We start from the raw sequence: 24,374 nt of genomic DNA, 5'->3' as shown, positions 1-24,374 counted from the left end.
GTCCATGGGATTTCCCAGGCAAGAATACTGGAGTGGGTTGCCATTTCCTTCTCCAGGGGATCTTCCCGACCCAGGGATCGAACTCACATATCTTGCATCTCCTGCATTGGCAGGCAGGTTCTTTACCCCTAGCATCAGCTGGGAAGTCCCTAGTATATAACCCTTAAGGTTATTTATACTTTCCACTCAGGTGTATATATTGGTCCTTGTTAGAAAATACTATCCTATAAAATAGGTTGAAAAACTCTGTTAGCATCATCACGGAGTTATATTCAGAATATCCATCTTTCCCATAGATGCAACATATAAAAGAGCTGGTGATGGACGAGGACAATGATGGGTGCACCCCTCTGCACTATGCATGTCGACAGGGGGTCCCTGTCTCTGTAAACAACCTCCTCAACTTTAATGTGTCCATTCATTCCAAAAGCAAAGATAAGAAGTCACCCCTGCATTTTGCAGCCAGGTAAGGGTCACTTTAAGCGACATACAAGCATGTCCTCTTTCTGTTAAATATTTGCTTTGAAAATATCAAACTTTTTTTCTTTCAAGTTATGGGCGTATTAATACCTGTCAGAGGCTCCTGCAAGACATAAGTGACACAAGGCTTTTGAATGAAGGTGACCTGCACGGAATGACTCCTCTCCACCTGGCTGCAAAGAATGGGCATGATAAAGTTGTTCAGCTACTTCTGAAAAAGGGCGCATTATTTCTCAGGTGAGGATATAAGATTGCAATATTTACATCTTCTTTGTAACTGGCTAGACATTGTCAGGCTTTTTTTATATTTTATTTTTGATTATAATATCTCCCTTTCAATCACACTAAGTACTTTTACCCATTTCACTTAATCCTCAAAACATAACATGCTTTATTAAATATTGAAAGGGAAGTCAGTATTATTTCCAACTGAAAACACTGAGGTTCATAGAGCTGAAGGCCTTGTTCAGAGTCACAGAATAAGTGGCTTTGTGTAATTTCCAGAATCTTTGAGATATCCCTTCTCCTATATACCTTCATCATGCTATCAGCTGTTTTGGCAGATACAAGGCAGTGTGTTTTTACAGACACACACACACATGCTATACAAATCAAAGACTCTACATCTCATTCAGTATGATGACTGATGGACATGAAGAACTTCCTTTAAGCTGCAACATGAGACATAAAAATTTCCTGAATTTCACTACAAAAGAAATCTAACACATGAAACAAAACCAAGTTAAAATGTGCTGTGCTTAGTTGCTCAGTTATGTCTGACTCCTTGTGACCCCATGGGCTGTAGACCGCCAGGCTCCTCTGTCCATGGGGATTCTCCAGGCAAGAGTACTGGAATGGGTTGCCATGCCCTCCTCCAGGGGATCATCCCAACTCAGGGATTGAACCCAGGTCTCTTGCATTGCAGGTGGACTCTTTACTGTCTGAGCCACTGGAAGCCCAAGTTAAAATAATTAAGTACAATAAAAAGTGGCATCATTAAATGACATCTTTGTAAAAATAAAAGGAAAACCCAGAAGCGTTTCATAGATGTATGATGGGCTAATTTCTAATTGCACCAACATGGTAGCAGAGAGTTTATTAGGCTAATGTTAAAAAACACATCTCTTTATCAGAGTACCAACCCCAGCACAGCAATGATGCAGCCGTGAAATGAATGTTCTGCTTAGCTCCTTCCTGCTTCCAAATGAACACCAGGCAACAGACTTGCAAAGGGGACCCTAGGTGAACCCAGAAGACAAGAGCTCTTGCATAACTATGTCATAACTGTAATAGCGAGGTGTCTCTTGCACCTAATATGGTTACTCACTGGCCCTGAAATTAAATTGTATCAGTATCTCACACATTTTTTTCTATGTCTAATTTGGAAAAAAGGCAAGTGTTCACTGTATTCATATCTTGAATTTCTGAGAGAAAAGACAGACATTTTCCTAAAGGATCAAGTAAGAATTTTTGAGAGTATGAGAGGAACAATCTCTTTAGACCTGAACTTTTAGAAAAAAATAAGTGGCAATAAGCTAAGCATCTTCTATCCATGTTTTGTATAATGATATTATTATTATAATGATCATCATTATTATTATTAGCCATGAATGGTAACCACAAGGACTAATAACACCATCATGGAAAATTTTTGATACAATATTCAGTGAAAGAATAAAGCAATATTGAAAATAGTGTGTATAAGTACATTACAGCCTTAAAGAAAATATGTATGACACAGACATGCTAACTCCAGTTTCACTCACCCGAAGTGTTTGATAATGTGTTTATAGACTTTATTTATTTTCTTTTATAATTTTATTGAGATTATAATTGACACTGTGTAAGCTTAAGGGGTAAAACACATGTATCATGAAAGGGTTACCACAGTAAGTTCAGCGAACACCCTTAATCTCATACAGATACCAAAAAATGGAAAAAGAAAAAAAAAGAAAAAAATTTTTCTTTGTGATCAGAACTCTTAGGGTTTACTCTGTTAATGTTCATTTATAACATACAGCAGTTTTAATTATATTTATTCATGTCATACACCACATCCCTAGTATTTATCTTATAACTGAGAGTTTGCAACTTTTACCCATGGATTGCAGCCCACCAGGCTCTACTGTCCATGGAAATCTCCAGGCAAGAATACTGGAGTGTGTAGCCATTACCTTCTCCAAAGGATCTTTCCGACCCAGGGATCGAACCTGGGTCTCCTGAATTGCAGGCAGATTCTTAATCATCTGAGCCACCAATTAAGCTTGAAATTAACTCATGTTTAATTAACCAGGCAATACATATTTGGGCTTCCCAGGTGGCTCAGATGCTAAAGAATCCACCTGCCAATGCAGGAGATGTGGGTTTGATCCTTGAGTTGGGAAGATCCCCTGGAAAAGGAAATGGCAATTCACTCCAGTATTCTTGCCTGAAAAATCCCGTGGACAGAAGAGCCTGGTGGGCTCCAGTCCATGGGGTTGCAGAGTCTGACACAACTTAGCAACACAATAACAACAATACATAATTACTTGCTAGAACTCAAATATCTCAGGTATGGTTTGTTTTCTCTGATCATCAGACCCACTTTCAATTGGGAGGTGTCCTTCCCCTTTTCATCTGTAAGGTAAATGCACACGTTTTCTCTTCTTTAACAGTGACCACAATGGCTGGACTGCTTTGCATCATGCTTCCTTGGGCGGGTATACTCAGACCATGAAGGTTATTCTTGACACTAACTTGAAATGCACAGATCGGCTAGATGAAGAAGGGGTATGTACTGTGTTCCTCATACCTACCCCAAATCTTGGCATAGAGGAACCTTCCAACATTGCCAGAAACCTTCTTTTCCCTTCTTGGGTTCCTATATTGGGAACCTATATTGGGTTCCTCACTAATAGTCTGCATAATAAGGGATAGTTAGGGAGTCTGGAATGGACATGTATACTTGGAGTACAGCTGATGAACAGCTGTACTTTTATTTTGGAGTACAGCTGATGAACAATGTTGTGATGGCTTCAAGTGGAGAGCAAAGGGACTCAGCCATACATATCCATGTATTCATTCTCTCCCAAACTCCCTTGCCATCCAGGCTGTCACATAACACTGAGCAGAGTTTCCTGGTAGGTCCTTGTTAGGTCCTTGTTAGTTATCCATTTTAAAGATAGCAGTGTGTACATGTCCATCCCAGACTCCCTAACTATCCCTTATTATGCAGACTGTTAGTGAGGAAAGAGTCAAAGGGGAACAGAATAAGGAGACAGCCCCAAGGGGTGGATGTATGTTGAGGACAGCTGGTGAGTCTCTCAGAGGCCTGTTACAGGCCCACGTGAATTGATGATAAAATTTTCACCCAAGGGAAATGAAGAGAACAGGGGTAAGTTTTCCCTAAAACTAAGCATATTTGATTTGAAAGACTGTCCTTCAGTCCACTATAATGTCCTTCATTCTTTTTTGGAGAATGAGTATTGAAATGTACGTTCTTTCACGAAATGACAGAGCCTAGAGGACTATCATTGCTTTTTAAAATGCCTTTTTGTGGCAAAACTAGAGACTGGCAACCTTTTATCAACCTGTGATTTTTTAAAAATTTACTTTATTTTTGGCTGTGCTAGACCTTTGAAAGAGCATGGATTTTTCCCTCTAGCTGTGGCAAGCGGGGGCTACTCTGCAGTTGTGGTGCACAGGTTTCTTCTCCTTGTGGTGGCTTCTCTTGTGGAGCACAGGCTCTAGGTGCGTGGTTTCCGTAGTGGTGGCACAGGCTCAGCAGTTACGATGCAGGAGCTTTGTTGCTCCACGGCACGTAGGATTTTCCCCTATCAGGCATCAAACCCAGGTCTCCTGCATTGGCAGGTAGATTCCTTACCGCTGAGCCACTGGGGGAGCCCCAAATTTTAACTCTTTGTCATTAAATAGTTTTGTTAATAATATCTTAAGCAATTCAACAGTGAAACAAAGCTGTAAAATAGCCAAAGGATGAGTAGCCTTTGTCACTGGATTGTCCGGGTTCTGTTTTCTCTGAAAGAACACCGCGCTTCACTTTGCGGCGAGGGAGGGCCATGCCAAAGCCGTCTCCATGCTCCTGAGCTACGATGCTGATGTGGTCCTGAACAAGCAGCAGGCCTCCTTCCTGCATGTTGCAATCCACAATAAGAGAAAGGAGGTGGTCCTCACGACCATCAGGAGCAAAAGGTACGCTGCCGTCCTGCCCTCAAGTGTCTAGTGTCCTCTGGCACTGGGGATAATCCTAGAGGAAGCAGGAGGAGAAAAAGAATCAAAGTTTCAGCTGTCGATCACCATTTTTATTTATTTTTCCTTTTTTTAATTGAGGTTTAGTTGATGTGCAATATATTATGTAAGTTCCAGGTGTATAACACAGTGATTCACAATTTTTAAAGGTTATATTCCATTTATAGTTTTCTAAAATATTGCCTATAATCCATGTTATACATTATATCCTTGTGGCTTATGTGTTGGATACATAGTAGTTTGTACCTCCAATCCCCTACTCTTATTTTGTTCTTCCCCTCTTCCTTCTCCCTCCTGGTAACCACTGGTTTATTCTCTATATCCACGAGTCTCTCTTTTTTAAAATATTCACTAATTTGTTTTATTTTTAGTTCACATATAAGTGATACCATAAAGCATTTGTCTTTCTGACTTATTTCTCTTACCATAATACCCTCCCAAGTCCATATGTGTTGTTATAAATGGCAACATTTCATTCTTTCTTACAGCTGAGTAATATTCCATTACATCTATCTATCTATATGTATATATATATACACACACACATATATATACCACATCTTTATCCATTCATCTGTTGATGGACACAGGTTGCTTCCATACCTTGGCAACTGTAAATAATGCTGCTTTGAACACGGTGGTACATGTATATTTTTGAGTTAGTGTTTTTATTTTTCCTTAGGATTATATATCCTGTATACCTATATACCCAGGAGTGGACTTACTTCATCATATGGTAGTTCTAGTTTTATCTTTCTGAAGCACCCCCATAGTGACTGTACCAATTAACATTCCTACCAACAATGTATGAGGGTTCCCTCTTCTCCACATCCTCGCCACCATTTGTTATATGTGTTCTTGTTGACAATAGCCATTCTGACAGGTGTGAGCTGATATCTCATTGTGGTTTGAATTTGCATTTCTCTGATGATTAGCAGCATCTTTCCATGTGCCCGGTGGCTATCTATTTGTCTTCTTTGGGAAAATGTCTATAGAGGTCTTCTGTCCATTTTTTAAAATCAGGTTGTTTGTTTTTTGATGTTGAATTATATGAGCTGCATCGTATCATTTGAAAATCTTTTCTTCCATTCAGTAGGTCGTCTTTTTGTCAATGATGTCCTTTGCTGTGCAAACACTTTTAAGTTTCATTAGGTCCTATTTATTTTTGCTTTTATTTCCCTTGCCTTAGAGACAGATGCAAAAGTCAACATTTTAAAATGTCAGTTGTTTCCCTAAAGTTTTTAATGAACTCTTTGAGTGACCACAGACACCCAAAGAGTTGCTTAAACTCTCTGGTCTTCAGTTTCCATTTCTAAGTGATGGGAGCACAGACCCACTTCACAGCACTCTTGTGAGGCTCCCAGGGGTCAGGTGTCTGTAGTCTGTGGCACCATGGTCATTCTCAGGCTAACTCTGCCCTGACTCACCTGAACTTGCCTGAAGCTCTCCTGCCCAATGGAAACCCCCAAACTGGATGTTGGTGAAAATATTCTCCAAGGTAAATCCCTATTGTTACCAGTGCCAGGAAATGAAATTTCCTTTAGCCCATGATTTTGTGTGGCTGTGGGTTTTTTTAAACTGTACTCTAAGGAGTTTTAATGATGAAGTTGGAGGGTAGTTTGTCCCATGTCTCAAACATAATCTGTTCTATGTATTAGTCATCACAGATTGATTCTCACCAAGGCCCAGTGTCCCCCAGTAGTGGACTCAGAGATGAGCAATCTCATATTCATAGCAGACCAAGCCTGTGTTTGGAGCATGGGAAGTCTCCAGGTCCCCTGGCCCATTTCCTTAGAAGCACTCATCAGTGCAACCTGGAGTTTTCTATTGATGGTACAGATATCCTAGATAGACTTTACTGATAGGGTTAACAGAAAATATGTCTGGGTAGCTTTTAGAACTAGCCTCCTATTACAAAGATAGGATCTTGGAGATAAATGGGCTCTTTTTTACCTCCTGTTATAGATTTCTTTCATTCTTAGTATCATAAACATCTCCTTATCCTGTCCAACCAGATGGCAGTAAAGAAAGATGCAAATCTGCAATGTTCTCACAGAGCCCGTGGTTATTAATGTACTTAATACATGTTGTTCTTGTTTAGTTGTGCAGTCATGTCCTGCTCTTTTGCAACCCAATGAACTGTAGCCCACCAGGCTCCTCTGTCCACGTGATTTCCCAGGCAACAATACTGGAATGGATTGCCATTCCCTTCTCCAGGGGATCTTCCCAACACAGGGACCGAACCCACTGTCTCCCGCTTGGCAGGCAGATTCTTTACCACTGAGCCACCTGGGAAGCCCTGACACATGTTACTTTGTAGTTTAATTCAATACATGATGTGTGCCTGGGTTAAAGGTAAAGTGTCATGCTCCCAGTACTATGTTGCTGTTGTATGTTTGTGAATGTGGGTATCTCCATACAGCATGACCAGCTTTGAAAGTAATGCCCCTTCATGACTTCAGGAGGAATCAAGGTCAAAACCTACCTTCTTGAAAAGGCATTTAGATAAAGAGTCAGAACAGTGATTATAACAGCCATCCTTGAATTTGCACACATTTCTAATTTCCATGAATGAACAAGGACTCTATTGGATTGATTTCAGTTCACATATTGATTCCATTGGAACCAATCAGTTTCTCCTAAACATAATAATCTTGAATTTCAACTGGTAGTTCTGTTGTTGCACACAACAGAAAGTTTAAGAATTGTGTTTATTATTTTTTTACAGATGGGGAGAATGTTTCAAGGTTTTTAATCATTGTTCTCCTACCAATAGATGTCCAGTTATAGAACTGGTAGAATACCTCCCTGAATGCATGAAAGTAAGTTCTAAAAACAAAAATCCTTTGGGTATATGCTTGGCGTGTAATAAAATGTGAAGATTTATTGTTGTAATTACAACCTAAACATAGCAATTTCCATCTTTAAAGTTAAGCGTCTAGTTTTATATAGGCTACAAGGGAATCTAGCCAACAAATTTGAGAAGGACCTACTTGGATTAAAAAATCCTGTTAGTGGTTATATGCAATGTAGGAAAATATGTTAAACATATTTTTTTTTATTCAAACAATCCAAGTCTAGAGCAGAGAGCACTAGTGGAGGTTGCCAGCTGAATAAAGCCTCTAGATGTGGGGGTTTGGGGGCATGCATGTGGTTGTTTCAAATTTGCATCTATTAGTTGCAAACATGATTTCAGATTTTGTCACTCAGTAATTCCAGTTGTTTGGATCTGTCCTAATGAATAATCAGATGTATAGAAAGATTTATATGCAATGATGCTTCCTGCAGCATTATGAATAATAAAAAGTTATAAATATTCACATATGGAAAACATAGAAATTATTCCAAAATGCTAATAGGAATTACAGTTGTGATTATGATTTGGTTTTTCTTTTCTTCTTCATGTTACTATATATTTTCTAGTTCATTTTATATAATGACTTGGTATTATTTTCGTATTATGAATTTTTTTTTTAGCTAGGGGGAATTAAAAGTCTTTTAGTTTAGCCTCACATCACATATTTGTATAATAAACACAATCCTTCCCCCATGACCCTCCCCTTCCTCTGGTAGCCCAGCCTTCAGTTTGCCTACGCTGGTTATTACAAAGCTTTCAAACTGTAATAGCCAGGCCTGTGTCTGGTTCTTCCTTGCACAGCACAATTGACTGGACTTGTCTTTCTTTTTCATGATGTCTGTTATGACTCCTAGTACTGATGCTGGGTCATGATCAACAGAGACTGCCTCAAAATTTTTAAGTTGCCTTGGTGCTTGAGACCAGCCACGACAGGCATGCCCTCCCAGTGGGGCCTGAGTTCCTGTGTCTCCCCTTCAGGGTGCTATCTAACCCTCTACCGTTGTGTCCTGCAGGTGGGGTCGACCAGATGTCCCAGGAACTCCAAGGGACCCACTAATGGGGTCACCTGGGGCCTTGTGTCCACATCTGGTTTCAGGAGGGCAGACTGACTGGGCAGAATTTCTTTCTCAGGATCATGATTTGGGGCCACCAGAAAGGTCCCAGCACACAGATTTGGGGTTACTCAAATTGTTTATGTAGTAGACAGGAACCCCCACAAAATATCTGTCCCTACACTTCCCAGGGGAGGATCTAACGTTTAACTCTTAAGTGATTTCTCCCTTAATTGAGCATCTCGAGGGCCTCCAACTGTTTGTCATTATAATATTCGTGGCCTAACATCCTGTCCACACCACTTTGCATGTGAACTTTGTCAGTGTTGCTCAGTAAGCCAGGTACAGAAGCAAGCACAATATTCCAGGATCAGGTGATATAGAAGAAGCAAACTAGACTATGGGAAGAACTCAGGACTCAGCTGGAAGGTCTCGGTTAGAGACAATTAAGTTATCACTAGAAGTTGCTAAGCAAAGGAATCCTCAATCATCCACATATTTTCTAGGAACCCAGAAAGACATCAAGTTTTAGGCAAAGCAAATGGAATATTTCTTACCTAAAATTTAGTAAATGCAGTTTCATTCTCAGGTGCGTATTTTTCTATATCACTTGGTGTTGCTGAGGCATGCAGTGGTACGTGTTAATACTTCATGTTTTAGACTTTGTTCCTGAATGACTTAGATCATAGTGTACAAGACGTTGAGGTACAAGAAGCAAAGGAAGGGGAAGGTAATATCGTGGGTATTATTTTAGAAATGGGACCAAATTCCGTCTTGGATCTAGTCTCCTGCCCAATAGCTTTGCCAGTCTTTTTCTCTCAAAGGTACTTTTAGATTTTTGCGTGATGCCTTCCACAGAAGACAAGTCCTCCCAAGACTACCATGTAAGTTTATTTTGTCATAATAACTTGAAATGCATTCTAACTCTTTAAGGAATAGTAAAAATAATGTTACTAGAACTCCAGAATCTCAAAAGATGGTAATTGTCTTCATTTCTCATATTATTATATTATCTACTTATGAGATAATTTTTCCCTTGGATCTTCAGTTTTCTCTCATGATTTAATTGTTTCTAATAGTTTTATTTAGCCTTATTATTTATATCTTTATATTTTCTTGTGTAATATTGCCTGAAGAATGAAATTCTAAAAGAGCTAAGTGGTCTTTCTATAAGGCATTTTTCCCCACAACTAGAGAGTTATTAGAAAGGAATCAAATACCCTGTTGGCACATTTATTTTTTGAAATGAATACAGAATAGCTTATTTACTTTTCTTCAGGTTAAATGGCTCAACTTTATTTGAATCACTTAATTTTCAGCAAATTGATAGGGTTGCATATTTAATGTGTTAAGAAGGACTTCGGGGGCCTATGCTAGACTGCAATTTTTAAAAATTGTTATCTTCTACAGATCGAGTATAATTTCACATATCTTCAGTGTCCATTAGAATTCACCAAAAAAGGAACACCTGTACCGGACATCGTATATGAGCCTCTTTTAACTCTCAATGTAAGTCCACTATTTTCCTTATTCAGGTAGTTTCTACATGAATTCTGTAATGTTTTGGTATGATAGTTCCAGGAAGGAGTCTGGAGAGAATTCCAGATTTATAGTTTGATCTCTGTGTATGCCATGCAGCCTAACTCTTTATTTGTTAGTAAAGAAAGCAATCATACAAAATGATTTGTAATTTGGTGCCCTTAAAGTTCCACACTGTTGATCACCTTAGTCCTAATGGTCATGCTAGACCTGCCCAACCCAGAATCCAATAAACCATAAACAATACAGGCTGACCATCAGCATCTGCTCCTACCTCCATCCACTTCAATGCAGACATACGTATATGAGTTTCCAACAGTGTAAAAACCCCAGGAAAATGCAGGGGGTGACAGTTTACAGTCATCGACTCCAAATTCAGCTAACCACTGGCCTCCAGGGTAAACGCAAACCTCTCAGCAGCTCTTATATCCTTCTGGAAGAGTGAACCCAATCTGAAACCCAGAACCAACCCAGGCACTAATCACACAGTTTGGACCCAAATTTCCCAAGAGACTGGATCCAAACCAGTTTTTATTCCAAAGAGAGCTTTTACATTTCTTGTAAGTGAGGTCATGAAAGCCATGCAAACAATCTGCTTCAGGATAAACCAGGAGTTTCAAACTCAAATAACTGCAGAGGAAAACAGGTATCAGATGAGTGGGTTTCTGGTCTAAAAGGACAGCAGCTACTAGTTTCAACAGATTTTAGCCACGTGGAGCAGCAGACTTGTGGTGTAAATATTGGCAACACAAAAGCTTGTGTGCATGTGAAAGAAAACATTTGAAGGCTGGATGGCAAATGATGGTGTAGGATCCAGATCTGTTCTCTCTAATATAGTAACTGAGCCACATGTGACTGCTTAAATGAAAATTAATGAAAATTAAAATCAAGTTAAAAATTCATTACTTCATTTGCAGTAGCCATGTTTCAGGCCCTCAGAAGCCTATGTGGTTTGTAGTTCTTTTGCTCAACAGCACAGATATAGAAATTTTCATCACTGCAGAAAGTTCCATTGGACAGCACTGTTCTAGATCAATTAAGAACTTTCATTTACCTTAAAGTTCATTTCCCTATGTGGAAGGCTTTGATACAGACCATGGTACCAGCCATCACCTAATGTGAAATCTAAAAGGCTGGCTGATGGGAATTCCTGGCTGTCCAGTGGTTAAGACTCCCCCTTCCAAGGCAGGGAGGTGCCGGTTCACCGGTTCAATCCCTGGTCGGGGAGGTAAGATCCCACATGCCTCATGGCCAAAAAAAGCAAAACATAAAAAATAAACAATATTGTAACAAATTCAATAAAGATTTCAAAAATTGTCCACATCAGAAAAAAAATCTTTAAAAGGCTTACTGAGGACTTGGAGTGTGAAGGAAGAAGAGACATGTGGATTTTATGCCCATAAGACTGGTGATGACAACTGACTTTCACATCTGTTCTATGCAAATAATTTTAGCATCTGTATAAAATGGTTCTCTCTAGCTTGTGTTTTTTTTTAAAGAAATATATTCTTGATATAATTTTTGATTTTTCAAAGTTTCTAAAATAAGCAAGTGTTGTTTTGATAAAATCAAAATAAAGTTATAAAGCCAGCAAACAAAAAGCTGAGTTTATACTCAAGAGTTTAATGTGATTGTATTTTTATTGATCTTTCCTTATTTCTCAGGCAATGGTGCAACATAACCGCATAGAGCTTCTCAACCACCCTGTGTGTAAAGAATACTTACTTATGAAATGGTGGGTATTAAGTAGTGTTTCTTTTGAATGTTGCTCTCATTAAATTTATTTAAAATCTTGCAAAACAAAAAGTAAACTGACCCAGTAATATTTGATTATAAAAAAATCTTCTAAATAATTTTTAATGGTATCTGAATACTTTATTACTTCTAATGTTTTATACTTTAAAAAGAAATATGTCAAAGGCAAATTTTGGTATTAAAAATGTTGATATTAATTTATCTTTGGCATTAAATGAAATATTGGGGGGATCATTATATAAAACACAAAGGAGCATTCCTGGGCTCTGCAGTTTAGCAGACAATGAAGTAACAAGAGTATTCCTGGGAAGAGCATTCAACTTGGAGTCAGAGCTAAAGTTCCTTCCATTAATTGGTGAGAGGTTTAAAGTAAGTCATAATTTCCTAGGAAGTCGTGATTCCTTTTCTGGAAATGAAAAAGGCGAATTCCAAAATCTTTCAAGTTCAATGAACTTATCAAATACATTTCCAGAAGAGACTATAACTCCTGTTTCTGCAGGTATCTTAACTGAATATTTGTGGTTGAAACTACTCAGTTGTGGTTTGCTTATGTTTTGTAGGTTGGCTTATGGGTTTAGAGCCCATGTTTTGAACCTAGGATCTTACTGTCTTGGTCTGTTTCCCATGACCTTTCTTGTTGTCAGTATCAGACCAGGTATGGCTTTCAACTCAACTGGAATCATCAATGAAACTAGTGACCATTCAGAAATTTTAGACACCAAGGTATCTTCAATTGGTTTTTATATTCCAACTTTTTAAAACAAGAGATTTTCAGAACTGTGGGCATTTTTTCTTTAGAAAACACTTTAACCTCATAATAAATCTGAACTATCAAGACTTTGTTTAATACAAAGAGCTTATAGAATTCATATATGTAGCAACTTCTAAAACCCTTTGTAGAATGAGAGGGAATATAAATAAATAGATCAATAAATGAGCTTATCAACTAACAAAAGGAATTGACATGTATGAGAGCCAGTGTACCTCACATGTATAAGGTGACATGTACCTGACTTAGATGGGTGCTGAAGTATAAAAATTTAAAATAGGATATACAAGGAAGAGGGCTTCCCTGGTAGCTCAGCTGATAAAGAATCTGCCTGCAATGCAGGAGACCCTGGTTAGATTTCTGGGTCAGGACAATCCCCTGGAGAAGGGATAGGCTACCCACCTCAGTATTCAAGGACTTCCCTGGAGGATCAGATGGTAAAGAATCTGCCTTCAATGCGGGAGACCTGGGTTTGATCCCTGGGTTGGGAAGATCCCCTGGAGGAAGGCATGGCAACCCACTCCAGTATTCTGGCTTGGAGAATCCCCATGGACAGAGGAGCCTGGCAGGGTACAGTCCATGGGGTCGCAGAGAGTCGGACATGACTGAACAACTAAGTATATACAAGGAAGCAGATTTCTAGCTGCCAAGGATACTGGGGAGGGGGAAATGATGTTTAGAAGGGACAGGATTTCCATTTGGAGATAATGAAACAGGCATGGAACTAGGTAATAGCTGTATAACATTGCGAATGTACTTCATGCCACAGAATTGTATGTTTTAAAAGGTAACTCTATATGTAAAATGTAACATTTTTGAAATGTAAATTTTATGTTATATGTATTTTACCACAGTTAAAGAATATTATATAGATCCTTTAGAATTCAATTGGCAACCTCTATTAATAAAGACATTATGAAATGACTGTGTTGTCTTTATATTGGCATCACAGGAGTTTTCTGTTTAAAGCAAAAATGGACAGTACCTAGAAATAAAAGCAGATAAAAACAAATGTTTAATAGTGAAAATGATGAAGAAAAGTGTTGTTTTCTTTGATATCCTTTATAACTGTTTATCTTTTTTGTTTCAGAATTCCTTTGCTATAAATTTCTGTATGATTTTAGTTTTGCTATCAAGTATATTAGGTTACTGCAAAGAAGTGGCCCAAATTTTCCAACAGGTACATGATATGTTTTATATCTTTACAGTAGCAAATATTTTAATATGCAAAATATAGATTAATTGCTAAACAATTATTGAAACAATTTACGTCAGAATAAAATCACATAGCTGGATGAATGTATAAATCAGAAATACCAAGTATAAACTCTTAAAAATGTAGAAATTACATGATTTCAGATAAGGCTCCTGCATTGGATGGTGCCTATTTGATTTATCTGAAGCAAGTGGTTCCAGTTTTATTAGTACGTATGTGTCTACCCAGCTTCGATGAACTTTTGGAAGACTTTTCTGTTTTCTCTGAGATATATTTCATATTTTGCTAACACACAGATTTTTTCAATTTGATAATTTTAAGTGTCACTGTTTACAGAGATAATTTAGGTGTAACTGTTTATTTGGCTTAAGACTCCATTTCAAATGGATCTTTGAATTCCTTTCCTAATAGGAATGCTTTACTTTATTAGATAAAATTTCAAGTTACAATGAAATTGGGGAACGTTTCTATTGCATAATTTTTACAGGTGTCTCAGTGGTAAAGAATCCTCCTGCCAATCCAGGAGACTCAGGTTTGATCCCTGGGTAGGGAAGATCCCCTGGAGAAGGAAATGGCAACCCACTCCAGTATCCTTACCTGAGAAATCCCATGGACAGAGGAGCCTGACCTGCTACAGTCTGTGGAGTCACAAAGAGTCAGACATGACTTAGCAACTAGACAACAATGACAACAAGGTCTTTTTAAATAGGTGAACACACATTCAGATCAGACCCAAGGTTTATGTAAATTATGTGTAGGTCTTTGATGAAGTTGATAAATGGCATCAATCATTTATCTCTCAGGGTAGAGGCTTTAAGTCTCTCATTATTCATTTTTTGGTATAATTTTGTGTTTTTTATAAGTCATATAGCTTTTATACAACGCCTCATTTTCTGAAAGAATTTACTATATTACATGATATAAGCACAAGGATATTTGCATTAAAGAATGTTAGTAGTAATAACAGTGCTTTGCATTTGTCTGATATTATACATCACAAGTACACACACACACACACACACACACTTCCACTAAATTGTCACAACTCTGAGAGTTAAGACTGTGTTGTTCCACTGTTCCTTAAATGATTTAGGGCATATTATTTAATATCTCTTGTCATTTTTATTTTTTAAAGATGAGAATTACAAATGATAGTTTATATTGAACTGTAAAGTTGTATGATTTTTTTATTAGTTTTGGTCTCCACAGTTCCTTATTGATATGTAAATTATCTACCCTATAGGAAATCTGATGCTCAAAACATGAAATATTTAAGAATAGATGACACCAAATCATTATGGTAATTAAGTCTTAGCACCCCAAACGTCCTTAGAAGCAGCTTTAGTTCATTTTCCTGAGAAATCCATGTGCATGTCCTTATATAGACAGAAAGGAGTTACTAAAACAACTTGCACCCCCCAGGAGTTTCCTTAAGATGCAGTGAACTTTATGAGTAAAGCCTCAAAACTTATAGAATTGCTTAGGCTCCCAAAATGCCAGGTCAGCAGGAGAGGCTGGGGCACCTCTAATACTGATCTGTACCCAAGACTCTGAGTTAAGTCCGGGATGGCAAGAGCTGGTGGCCCCTTGGTCATAAACTTCTCACCAGCTGTAATGCTGGAAAAATGTTGTTACTGGTTACATATATATATAACCATCCATAAGTTGCCAGGTCTCAGGCTCTACGTGTGGTAATTCTTTATTCTTTGCAACCCCAGAAAAGGAATTACTTTTTGGATAAGGACAACGCAGCCGAATGGATCATCTACACAACCAGCATCATATTTGTGTCACCCTTGTTCATCAGGATACCAGCATACGTGCAGTGGCAGTGTGGAGCAGTTGCTATTTTCCTCTATTGGATGAACTTCTTACTGTATCTTCAGAGGTAAAACCAGCTTGAATGACTTCTACATCCTTTGTTGTTGTAGTTGTGTAGTCACTAAATCACGTCCGACTCTTTGCAACCCCATGACCTGTAGCCCGCCAGGCTCCTCTGTCCACAGGAATTCCCAGGCAAGAATACTGAGTGGGTTGTCATTTCCTTCCCCAGGGCATCTTCCCGACTCAGGGATAAAACCCATGTCTCTTGCGTCTCCTGCATTAGCAGGCGAATTCTTTACCACTTCACCACCTGGGAAGCCCGTAAGCAATTGGTAGCATTGATACTGGGAAGCTGTGAATAATTTTCAGTGGCCAAGTGGTAAAACAATTCAAGATAAACGTTAGGAAGAAGTGAAAACAAAAGAAACAGAGCAGTTTGACAGTTTGAAAATAAAAGGCTTGACTCTTCACAAGTTCTCGTGTCCCTGTGTGAAAGTAGATGGCCTCAATGATCTCATCTATGAACCTTAGTACCTGGTGCCTCATTAACTATTGACACTGAATGAAATTCAGTTTCAGCACAAAAGTGAATAAATGTAATTTTCAAAACGTCCCTAGATTTGAAAAGTGTGGAATTTTTATCGTGATGTTGGAGGTGATCATGAAAACTCTGTTGAAATCGACAATTGTGTTTGTCTTCCTTCTCGTGGCTTTTGGACTCTGCTTTTATGTGCTCCTGAATATCCAGGTGAGGTATTTGCATGAGTCGTTGATTTTGTTGCTGTGAATACTGGGAATACATATTTATACTTAAATCTTAATGGTGTACAAAATTCATAATAACCTCACAATATTTGAATATTTTTTATCTGATATAATAGCATTCACATGGTTTTTATCACAGGGAAAAGTAAATGACTTTTTCCATTGTCAGGAAGTTTATGTGTAGTGCATGATGATTTGTTACATGTGCAGAAAAGATCTTTCTGATGACTTTTGTTGTTGCTGTTGTTGTTTAGTCACATCCGACTCTTTCGTGACAATATCAACTGTAGCCCACCAGGCTCTTCTGTCTATGGGATTTCCCAGGCAAGATTACTGGGGTGGGCTGCCATTTCCTCCTCCAGGGGATCTTCCCAACCCAGGGAATGAAGCTGTGTCTCCTGCTTGGCAGGCAGATTCTTTACCACTGAGCCACCAAGGAAGCCCTTTTGATGACTTTACCACCAGTTTGTTAGTATTAATAGTTCTTATTACTGTATTTCAGTAGCATATTCTTATGACTATTTTTTTTAAAAGTATTTTAAATGTGATTTCTATCATTTTACTCTCTAGGGAACATTTTTTTTCATTATATACAATTTGAATTTCATTTTCCCCTTACTATCTTTTCCCAGGATGCTTTCAGCTCTCCATTCCTTTCTATAATCCAGACCTTCAGCATGATGCTAGGAGACATCAATTATCACGATGCCTTCCTAGAGCCATATTTGAAGAATGAACTGGAGTATCCACTTCTCTCCTTTGTACACCTTATCATATTCACCATGTTCGTCCCAATTGTCCTCATGAATTTACTTGTAAGTAATTTATCCTATTGTTTGCTGTCAGTAGATCACTTGGGACATTTGAGAATGATAATGCTTCGTAGCCTCTTTTGTCTCCTTTCACGAAGGGAGAAGAGGAACTGCTATAAAATTAAATCATTCAACATTCATTAGTACCTGGGGCGAGCCAGGCAGTGTGAGGTTAGGAGATGCTAAGATGCATCTATTTGGCAAATATTTACCAAGAATCTACAAAAATGCCAGACACTGATCCAGGCCCAACAGCGGTGAACAAAACAGACCAATACCCAGCCCTGACGTGACTATAAACTTGTCATGAGGATGAGTAGTAAACAAATAAATGTGTAGCCTGACATCACCCCTAAATGCCATGAAGAAGTACAAAGTATCGACAGAGTAATAAGGTAATGATGAATGGTGAGTGCTGCTTTGCAGTTGGGCTGAGGGTCAGAGGTTAGGCAGAGACCTTCATGGAGTGGAAGATTAAGACCTCATCTCTGCCCTAGAATTTCTCATTGACCCTCTAGAGATTCAAGCAGGGAAGAGTCGCTCATGCAGAGGGCATCGGCAGCATTCAGCTGCCACGTCTGAGCCAGTCAGAGCCTGGATGACCTCAGCAGACACAGGTGTTCTCTTCCACAGAGAGTGTGCTCCAGCCACAGGCATCTTGGTTGATGCAGACAGAAATACATCCCAATTCAGGGTCCATGGGGAGCCTTCACTGGCAAAATTGTTACTGAATGTGTGGCTGTCCATAGAAATAAATATTTATAGATAAATTAAATGGACAAGCACACATTCAGTACATTTTGTCTGAATCTGACTATACAGCAGAGACTGTGCTAGGCTGTGTTGATGGAAAAAAATAAATAATAATACAGACTACTCAATGTTTTGATTCATGCTGTTGTTGAGTCACTAGGTCATGTCTGAGTCTTGCAGTCCCATGGACTGTTCTAAGCACTGGGCATACGGTGGTGTCCTGGGCAGACAGAGTCCTTCTCTCATGGAGTTCACTTGACTCTGAGCTCCTTGAGAGCACGGACTGGTTTTTTCTCTCTGGCTACCACCTGTAGAAGGCTGATTTGGCATAGACAGGTACGAAGTTCCTAACAAGTGATGAGAGAGTGAGTGAATGTAGCTGATTTAATTCAGGTTCAGTAGAACTGAGCTGACAGCTTACCTCACTTAATTCTACCTAGCCTTGGATTTCTAGAGGGAGATTTTATCAGAGCCTCACCTACCTTTAAAGTGTACCTTTTCGTCCCCAAATATATGGAAGATATAAATTCCTTCCATTCCCTCAGTTTAATGTTTTAGCTTTTCCATGATGTCAGGTCACTCTTGTTTCCCTCAAGTGCTCAACTCCTGGAGTTTGCAACCATTTTGTATGGCTACACCAATCCCAGGCTTCCCTTGTGGCTCAGCTGGTAAAGAACCCGCCTGCAATGTGGGAGACCTGGGTTTCTATCCCTGGGTTGGGAAGATCCCCCGGAGAAGGGAAAGGCTACCCACTCCAGTATTCTGGCCTGGAGAATTCCATGGACTATATGTAGTCCATGGGGTCTCAAAGAGTCGGACACGGCTGAGCGACTTTCACTTCACCCCTGTCTTGTCCAAAAGTAACATATTTTTATTTTAAGTTACGATGAAGTGCAGGTTAATCTGTGCCCTCACTTTTCATGAGAACACGTATGACTACTGGACCCACTGATGTGACCACCACTGTTGCAAAGGTCTACAGGCCCTTGCAGGCTTCTGTACGGCATGTAAGCACAGTGTCTTGAGGCCCTGCTAGTAAATTTCAAGCCCACTCTGACTGTAGTCAAAGGGACAACACACAGACTTTTAGATGAGTCATTAAACCAATAGTGATTCGCTGCCCTGTTGTCCTTCAGATTGGTTTGGCAGTTGGTGACATTGCTGAGGTCCAGAAACATGCACTGTTGAAGAGAATTGCCATGCAGGTAAGTGTTCTATTCCATTATGACTTACTGAACTCACTAATGACTTCCCAATAATTCATGGATAAACACTGCTGATTTCTGAGAACACAGTTATTTAATACAGGCATTGTCTGAGCCCTGAGAGGTCCCCCACCCTGCCAGTTCTTTGTGTCAGTGGAGCATTCCTGCTCTGGTCTGAGAGTCAGTAATCATGACAAAGATTTCCCCCAACAACCTCAGCAGAGAAACTGGGTAATTGCCTGAGCCTCTTTCTATGTTGGCATTTGGCCAACCAGGTAGTTAGAGGCTGGACCAAGAACGTCAGTGATTCTTGTCAATAAATCCCAAACGTACTTTAGGTGGAACTTCACACCAGCTTGGAGAAGAAGCTGCCACTCTGGTTCCTACACAAAGTTGATCAGAAATCCATCATCGTGTATCCCAACAGACCCAGATACAGCAGAGGGATATTAGTAAGTACATGTGACAAATACTGTCACCAATCACATGATATTGACATTCATTCTTTGTGTTATCCCTAAGGGTGCCTGTTTATGGGCAAAGTTCCCGTCTTCCAAGTGGCTCATCCATAGCCTCCATGTTAAATACGTACCACATCCCCCCAGTGAGAGCAGAGGGTGGGTGGACCAGTGTAGGTATACTTCATTTCTTCTTCCTAGTCACATGTGACTTACATATGTGTGCAGATATGTGTGTACATATATAGAATACATGTGTATATATACACAGCTACTTACACACACAGGGAGAGTGTGCTATTGCTATTGCTAAGTCACTTCAGTCGTGTCCGACTCTGTGTGACCCCATAGATGGCAGCCCACCAGGCTCCCCTGTCCCTGGGATTCTCCAGGCAAGAACACTGGAGTGGGTTGCCATTTCCTTCTCCAGTGCATGAAAGTGAAAAGTGAAAGGGAAGTCACTCAGTCGTGTCCGACCCTCAGTGACCCCATGGACTGCAGCCTTCCAGGCTCCTCCATCCATGGGATTTTCCAGGCAAGAGTACTGGAGTGGGGTGCCATTGCCTTCTCCACAGGGAGAGTGTACATTACAGAAAATATACAAAGTATCAAAGACTGGACAAGGCTATTGCATTATAATGGAAAAGGAACTTATACTAACAGTCAGAAGTACTGGATTCTAATTCTTTCTGAGTTCTTCATAGGTTGAGTTTCCATTATGTAGTTATAAATGATAAGGTCAATCTCAGCATGGGCTTAGGCTTTATTCTGCACTACATTATTTTTGTTTGATTTCTCTCATAAATGTGGTTGCCATCACCACTGAAACACAGAAAGCTCAGCAGCTAATTCTCTGGCCTGGAGCTCATTGAGTTCCAGGCTCCTGTAGCCAACGGTCTATATGACATCTTCTCTGGTGTATCTCCAAGGTACCTCAAATACTGCTGTTCAGAACAAACTCATGCAAAGCACACTTACGATCTCTACTCCTCTTGTTTCACCTCCTCCCAACATCCCCTACAGGGAGAGGGTGAAACCATCCCATCTTTTCCCAGACCTTCATGTTTCACTGGATGTCAGCACCATTCATTTGCCTGTGAGAGATGTCGTCCATCTCCTTTCCCTTTCTCACCTTCACAACCCAATCGATCGCACATTTGGTCCACCTGACTTCCCATGTGGCCTGTGCAAGTGGCCATCTTCTCGGCCATCTTCTCTTGCCTGGATGGCTACAATTACCTCATTTCTGGTCCTTTCACACCTGCCCTTGACCCTTTGCGGTGCACTGATGGTTTAAAAGACATTAAAAAGCTAACACAATATTGTAAAGCAATTATCCTCCAATTAAAAATACATAAATTTAAAAAATATGTATAAAAAGCAAAAAATCCTATGATAAACCATTATGGAAAAGAATAGTTAAAAAATGTGTATGTAAGTATAATCAAATCACTTTGCTGTACAGCAGGAATTAACAACATTGTAAATCAACTACATTTCAAGAAAAATAAATAAGAAAAAAGACACTAAATTAAAAAAAAAACCTGTATTTCAGAAATTTCCCCATGTGACATTAAGTTGTGTTGGATAATGGTGCAGAGCAGTTTGAGAGAAATAACAACCAATCATGTGTGGAATTCCGCTATTTGTGTTGGATGTTTTTAATGAGAAAATATAATATGGTTCAGTCACACCTTTTCCTAAACAATCCCCTATTCCAGTTTATTCCACCTTCTATATTAACTATACATCTTATACATCCCTCAGTTACATGTGTGACTTCATTTTATGGCTGTGTATATTTGTCTACTTCTCTCAAGAGGCTGTGAGCTCCTTGAGGGCCATGATTGTGTCTCTGAATATTTGTGCTTGCATGCCCAGCTTGTAGCTGACTGATGGCACCTGTTCAGGAACTAGTTCTTGAATGGAGTTCTACCTGAATAACTGTTAATCTCTTATCCCATAGCGTGGTGTATTTCATTATATCTTTTGCCCCCATGAAACAAGACAAGAAATACCAAATGTTGATACATCTTTAGAAACAGAAATAATGAAACAAAAGTACCGGTATGTATTTTTCCTTTTATCTATATTAAAAAAATTTAACACTCTTAATGATGAATAGTAAAAGTCTATATTGTCTAATTGTGTTTATCTATATTGTCATGCTTTAATTGATGATGTGGCTAGTATACTGAGAATTTTGAGACTGTTTCTTTTTAGACCCAACAACTGACTTGCTGCTACTGACAGGTCATTTTGCCCAACAGTATCCTAAACTGCATTCTTCATCAGCTGTCTGAATTCTTACATCAAAACTCTATAAGCTTTGAGGATCCCTGGAGAAACTATGCAGTGTTCAGTGGTGAAGCCTGAGGGCTTCAGGGCTAATTTACCTGCTTTCAAAGACCTATTCAACTGTTTTCTAACTACACGATCCTAGGCAAGGTGTTTAACCTTCCTGTGCAACTAACTGTGTTTTAATCTTTAAAATGGGGATGAAAATTAAACTTCGGAGAACCACTTAAACTTTTAAAATATGTATTCATTAAGAGGATCATGACTACTGAAAGTGAAGTGATAGTCACTCAGTCGAGTCCAACTCTTTTCTACCTTATGGGCTGTAGCCTGCCAGGCTCCTCTTCCCATGGGATTTCTGTCCATATTTTTTCCAGGCAAGAATACTGGAGTGGAGTGCATTTTCCTTCTCCAGGGGATCTTCCCAACCCAGGGACTGAACCCAGGTCTCCTGCAGTGCAGGCAGATTCTTAACCATCTGAGCCACCAGGGAAGCCCTTGGTACAGTTAATCTGATCTAGAACCCAGTACGAAGGTTTTCTGTACTCAAGGACTGGAAGGATAATTGAAAATTAACCCATGAAATGTATTTCCTTTCAGGCTGAAGGATCTCAGTTCTCTTCTGGAAAAACAGCATGAGCTTATTAAACTCATCATTCAGAAGATGGAAATCATCTCTGAGACAGAGGATGAAGATTACCACAGTTCTTTTCAAGACAGGTTTAAGAAACAGCAGTTAGAACAAAGGAATAGCAAATGGAATTGTGTATTGAGGGCGGTAAAGGCAAAAACACACAGCCCTTAAGTATTAGTTGTCCAACTGCGCAATGGATTCCTGATGGTCAGATGGGGGGTTATGTGACTTACTGGGTCTACATTCCAATTTGACAAGAGTGAAGAAAAAGCAGAAATATGATTCTGATTTCACTATATGTGAAATCATGGTTCCTGTATTCTATATAAAAGGTAGACTCTCTGTTTCTCTTCATATTTTCTGCCAGTCACTATGTACAGGGATTATCCTTGCTAATAAGTTCAGGTTGGACTTTACCTCGAATTATCTGAGTGGGTAGAAAGCTCATTTACTAGAACACACATTGTAATGATAAGGAGTAATATGTGTAATAACTATTAAGCTAGAATACAAATGTCAATACTGGATCCCTGCTTAATAATTTACAGTAGGGAAATGCATTAGACAATGAAGTATTGAATTAGATCCTACCACTTGGTATTAAAACGCTGTGTTGAAAAACTCTGTGCATGGACCCCTGTGTGCTGTGTTCCCACCAGAATAAATTCCCCACCTTCAGGCTGTTCCTAACACACCTGATGTCACGTTGAGATGAGGCCCCAATTAATAGACCTTCTGTTATACATGAATTTTACTATATGTAGCGTCTGTTATTTCTGTATATTTTGTTTGCTGCTGATGACAATAAATGTAAAAGCTATATAGTCACCCCAGGGATTATTGTGTAAGCCTTCTATTGTTAATACATTTATTTTTGAGATTTGCAAAAACACCTCCATCATCTATGTCCTTTTTCTTCTGATGTCCAGTACAAAGTGTGATCAACGCCTCATCATTGATCTTTCAAAGTCCTTCTCTTGTTTCATTTTCCTCTTCGCCTCAAGTCTCATGGTACTCCCTGCCCAGGAAACACCCTCTTTAATGAACGTCTTTGACCGGGTATGCATTTTTGTGTTGTGTTGAACAGTGTTAAGTTTGGGGTGTGTTTTTACTTACATAGGTGATTTGCTATGCCCTCTTTCTTACTTCTTATTCTTACTTCTTGTTCTCTTGCTTACTTCTTTCCATTGGACATTATGTCTGCAGGACATAACTGAGTTGCCCCCTGTCCAGTGAGTAAGAACTCCGACAGCTGCTCACTGTCATGGTGTACACCCCATAGAGGACTCATCTCTGCTCCAGAGATGGACACAGTGGTGTCCTCCCTCTTCCTCCATCACACACATTCCCAGACACTGTCATACAAACAGGTCGAGTGCTGAGAGACAATATATATTATGAAAAAAACAGACATAGAGAATAGACTTGTGAACACAGCAGGGGAAGGAGAGGTTGAGACGAAATGAGAGAGTAGAATTGAAACACATACATTACCATATGTAAAACAGATAGCTAATGGGAAGAGCACCAAAGAACTGATTCTTTCAAACTGGTGCTGGAGAAGACTCTTGAGAGTCCCTTAGACAGCAAGGAGATCAAACTAGTCAATCCTAAAGGAAATCAACCGTGAATATTCATTGGAAGGACTGATGCTAAAGCTCCAATACTTTGTCCACCTGATGCAATGTGCCAACTCATTGGAAAAGACCCTG

General features: G+C 39.3%; 1 protein-coding gene across 1 annotated transcript in view; it reads left to right on the top strand.

Moving 5' to 3' along the window:
* Window positions 1-23,495, top strand: part of TRPA1 (transient receptor potential cation channel subfamily A member 1) — a 55,519-nt gene extending 32,024 nt beyond the window's left edge. Inside the window, exons 11-27 of the mRNA XM_061438975.1 lie at window positions 297-466; window positions 553-717; window positions 3,135-3,249; window positions 4,502-4,668; window positions 7,454-7,547; window positions 9,459-9,518; window positions 10,045-10,143; window positions 11,838-11,908; window positions 12,489-12,651; window positions 13,788-13,877; window positions 15,632-15,801; window positions 16,356-16,485; window positions 17,135-17,317; window positions 19,204-19,272; window positions 19,611-19,724; window positions 21,697-21,797; window positions 22,629-23,495. Coding sequence (XP_061294959.1) covers window positions 297-466; window positions 553-717; window positions 3,135-3,249; window positions 4,502-4,668; window positions 7,454-7,547; window positions 9,459-9,518; window positions 10,045-10,143; window positions 11,838-11,908; window positions 12,489-12,651; window positions 13,788-13,877; window positions 15,632-15,801; window positions 16,356-16,485; window positions 17,135-17,317; window positions 19,204-19,272; window positions 19,611-19,724; window positions 21,697-21,797; window positions 22,629-22,833 — 2,166 coding nt within the window. The 3' untranslated portion in view covers window positions 22,834-23,495. The remainder of the gene's footprint in view (window positions 1-296; window positions 467-552; window positions 718-3,134; window positions 3,250-4,501; window positions 4,669-7,453; window positions 7,548-9,458; window positions 9,519-10,044; window positions 10,144-11,837; window positions 11,909-12,488; window positions 12,652-13,787; window positions 13,878-15,631; window positions 15,802-16,355; window positions 16,486-17,134; window positions 17,318-19,203; window positions 19,273-19,610; window positions 19,725-21,696; window positions 21,798-22,628) is intronic.
* The last annotated feature ends 879 nt before the right edge of the window (window positions 23,496-24,374 follow it).

This window comes from Bos javanicus, chromosome 14 (assembly GCF_032452875.1).
Source record: "Bos javanicus breed banteng chromosome 14, ARS-OSU_banteng_1.0, whole genome shotgun sequence".
NCBI classification, from domain to species: Eukaryota; Metazoa; Chordata; class Mammalia; order Artiodactyla; family Bovidae; genus Bos; species Bos javanicus.
This window is presented reverse-complemented; position numbering and strand designations above follow the sequence as displayed.